Source organism: Bison bison, unplaced genomic scaffold, assembly GCF_000754665.1.
Source record: "Bison bison bison isolate TAMUID 2011002044 unplaced genomic scaffold, Bison_UMD1.0 scf7180017864103, whole genome shotgun sequence".
NCBI classification, from domain to species: Eukaryota; Metazoa; Chordata; class Mammalia; order Artiodactyla; family Bovidae; genus Bison; species Bison bison.
This window is the reverse complement of record NW_011494675.1, coordinates 717,638-720,981: the sequence shown is the minus strand read 5'-3', so window position 1 is coordinate 720,981 and position 3,344 is coordinate 717,638. Positions and strand designations below refer to the sequence as shown.

Sequence of the window (3,344 nt, the reverse complement as noted above, 5' to 3'; positions counted from 1 at the left end):
CACCTGATCCATGGAATCACATTTTGACCACCACAATAATATACACAGTGCATGCAGTGCTTGCACTGTGCTTGGCATACAGCAGTCACTTAACAAATTTAAAATTATAGAAGATGAATCAATGAGAGGCTGCTCTCAGGGAATACATTTTTTATCACATGATCAAAACTGTAGACCAAAAAAATAAAAAGAATTAAAATACATACCATAGGGACTTTTTTTAATCTTTATTCATTTAGAATGCAATTCTGGGGCAATCTACAACCAAGAAAAACCCTACACTTTAAAGTAGTGTTAGCACACTGAATAATATAACACTATTGCGCCAATGTATACAAGCAAGAAATCAATTTCCACTCTTTTCATAAAACTTCTCACTAAACATTTACATTTTATTCCCATCAAGTATACTTACTCTGGTGTCTCAGAGGGTAAAGCGTCTGCCTACAGTGCAGGAGACCCGAGTTCAATCCCTGGGTTGGGAACATCCCCTGGAGAAGGAAATGGCAACCCATTCCAGTACTCTTGCCTGGAGAATCCCATGGACAGAGGAGCCTGGTAGGCTACAGTCCATGGGGTCGCAAACAGTTGGACACGACTGAACAACTTCACTTTAACTTTCCCATCAAGAATGCATTAACAAGATCATACTTCTATAGCTAGACAGCACACTACACAATGATGATTAATACGGGACTGTTTAAGTTTTGCAGTATAGTGCTCACAACTCAAGCTGTAGCTATTGACTTTTCCAATGGCTTCATTATGTGACACTGTCACCAATTACATTAATTAAAGGGACTCTCTATTTTATCTTTTTTTTCACTTTTAGCTTTTATCATGTCAAAGTACCCCTTGTTTACTCTCCCCTTCTATCCATTGCACAGATGCTTTTTCAAATACCTTTTCCTTTCTTCTTTTTAGGATTTAAAAAAATTTTTACTTTATATTAGAGTTTAGCTGATTAACAATGTTATGATGTTTTGAGTGCATGGCAAAGGGACTCAAACATACATATATATGTATCCATTTTCTTCAAAATATCCCTCCCCTCCAGGCTGCCAGATAACACTAAGCAGAGTTATCTGTAGTATACAGTAGGACCTTGTTTGTTATCCATTTTAAATATAGCAGTGTGTACATGCTGATCCCAGACTCCATATCTCTTCTTCCCCTACAGCAACCATAAGTGGACTCACTAATTTTTAAAACCTAGAATTACTCAAAAAGTTCTATATTGTAAATAACATATGGAATATTGTATCTAAGCCTAAAATGGCAAAATCACTCAAATCTCTTCTACAGTCCTCTGTATCACATATATACGAAAATGAATGTTATAGACCAAGTTCTTATATTTTAACCTAAGAGTCTATTTTAAGTAATGTCTATTAATATTTAAATGATGAAAAATAAATCAATGTTAAATATTAACTGCACAAAATCTAAAAGAAAATGGCCACATTACATCATACTACATACATTATATAGATTAAAAGCAATTAATTAGAAGCCTTCTTAAAAGTTTAAAGTTTCTGACATCATCTTCCACCATTCCATTAATTCTTCCTTCTCTTCTTCTTTCCTTTCAGAAAATGACTCCAGTTCAAAATCAACCTAAAGGAGAAAATAATAATATATTATTATCAAATTGATTGTGTACTTTTAAAAACTAAAATTAAAAATGAACAGGTTTAAAGTTTATTAGAATAATCTCAATCTAGCCATCTGAATAAAAGTAAATCGTAAAAAATCTCTCATGATAACCAAAAAGATACTTTTAGGGAAAAAGAATATCAAAAGTCATTATGTTTGAAATGTGCTTTCATCTAATAAGGTCGCATAGAATCGGACAGGACTGAAGCAATTTAGCACATGCACATGCTCAGGATTATTGGAAAGCAGATTATCTATAGGCAGATTATTTAAAGGCAGTCTTTTCTCCCATAAAAAGATGTAACTTCTCTCAAACCACCCCACCCTCTCCTCCCTCACCGCGTCCAAAACTCAGTTCTTTATGCCTGTGTCTCCTTTGCTGCCCTCCAAGTAGGATCATCATCAGTTCTATCTTTCTAGATTCCATGCTGCTGCTGCTAAGTTGCTTCAGCCATGTCCAACTTTGTGCGAGCCCATAGACGTCAGCCCACCAGGCTCCCCCGTCCCTGGGATTCTCCAGGCAAGAACACTGAAGTGGGTTGCCATTTCCTTCTCCAAGGCAGGAAAGTGAAAAGTGAGAGTGAAGTCGCTCAGTTGTGTCTGACTCTTAGTGACTCCATGGACTGCACTCCACCAGGCTCCTCCCATGGGATTTTCCAGGCAAGAGTAGTGGAGTGGGGTACCATTGCCTTCTCTGTTCTAGATTCCATATATGTGCATTAATATATATTGTCTTTCTCTTTTTAACTTACTGCACTCTGTCTATGGCTGATTAATACTGATGTATGGCAGAAACCATCACATATTGTAAAGTAATTATCCTCTAATTAAAAAAAAAATTTTTTTTTAAATGTAGCTTTTATAGGGTTGTGTTTTCCAGAATCTTGCATCTGTGAGAGAACTGATGGAAATACACACACGTCCAAACCACCATGAAGATCAGTAACCCAGGAACTCAACTTGCCTGTAGACCGGGCATCCTAATCAGGTCTATGGAGAATTCATACATTTTTCCACAAAGGACTATTTAAAATATGCAACCTCTTTGGGTCCATGAGATAGCCATGCTCCATTCCACATGGAGCTAAGAGATCTTTGATTTGGCCACTCAGTTCAGTTCAGTTCAGTAGCTCAGTCGTGTCCGACTCTTTGCGACCCCATGAATCGCAGCACACCAGGCCTCCCCGTCCAACACCAACTCCTGGAGTTCACTCAGACTCACGTCCATCGAGTCAGTGATGCCATCCAGCCATCTCATCCTCTGTCGTCCCCTTCTCCTCCTGCCCCCAATCCCTCCAAGCATCAGACTCTTTTCCAAAGAGTCAACTCTTCGCATGAGGTGACCAAAGGACTAGAGTTTCAGCTTTAGCATCATTCCTTCCCAAGAAGTCCCAGGGCTGATCTCCTTCAGAATGGACTGATTGGATCTCCTTGCAGTCCAAGGGACTCTCAAGAGTCTTCTCCAACACCACAGTTCAAAAGCATCAATTCTTTGGTGCTCAGCCTTCTTCACAGTCCAACTCTCACATCCATACGTGACCACTGGAAAACCATAGCCTTGACTAGACGAACTTTTGTTGGCAAAGTAATGTCTCTGCTTTTGAATATGCTATCTAGGTTGGTCATAACTTTCCTTCCAAGGAGTAAGCATCTTTTAATTTCATGGCTGCAGTCACCATCTGCAGTGA

General features: G+C 38.6%; 1 protein-coding gene across 1 annotated transcript in view; it reads right to left on the bottom strand.

Annotated features, from left to right (window-relative positions):
• Nucleotides 1-212: 212 nt before the first annotated feature.
• Nucleotides 213-3,344, bottom strand: part of CPE (carboxypeptidase E) — a 160,908-nt gene continuing 157,776 nt past the window's right edge. Inside the window, exon 12 of the mRNA XM_010838668.1 lies at nucleotides 213-1,617. Within this exon, the coding sequence (XP_010836970.1) occupies nucleotides 1,519-1,617 (99 nt within the window). The 3' untranslated portion in view covers nucleotides 213-1,518. The remainder of the gene's footprint in view (nucleotides 1,618-3,344) is intronic.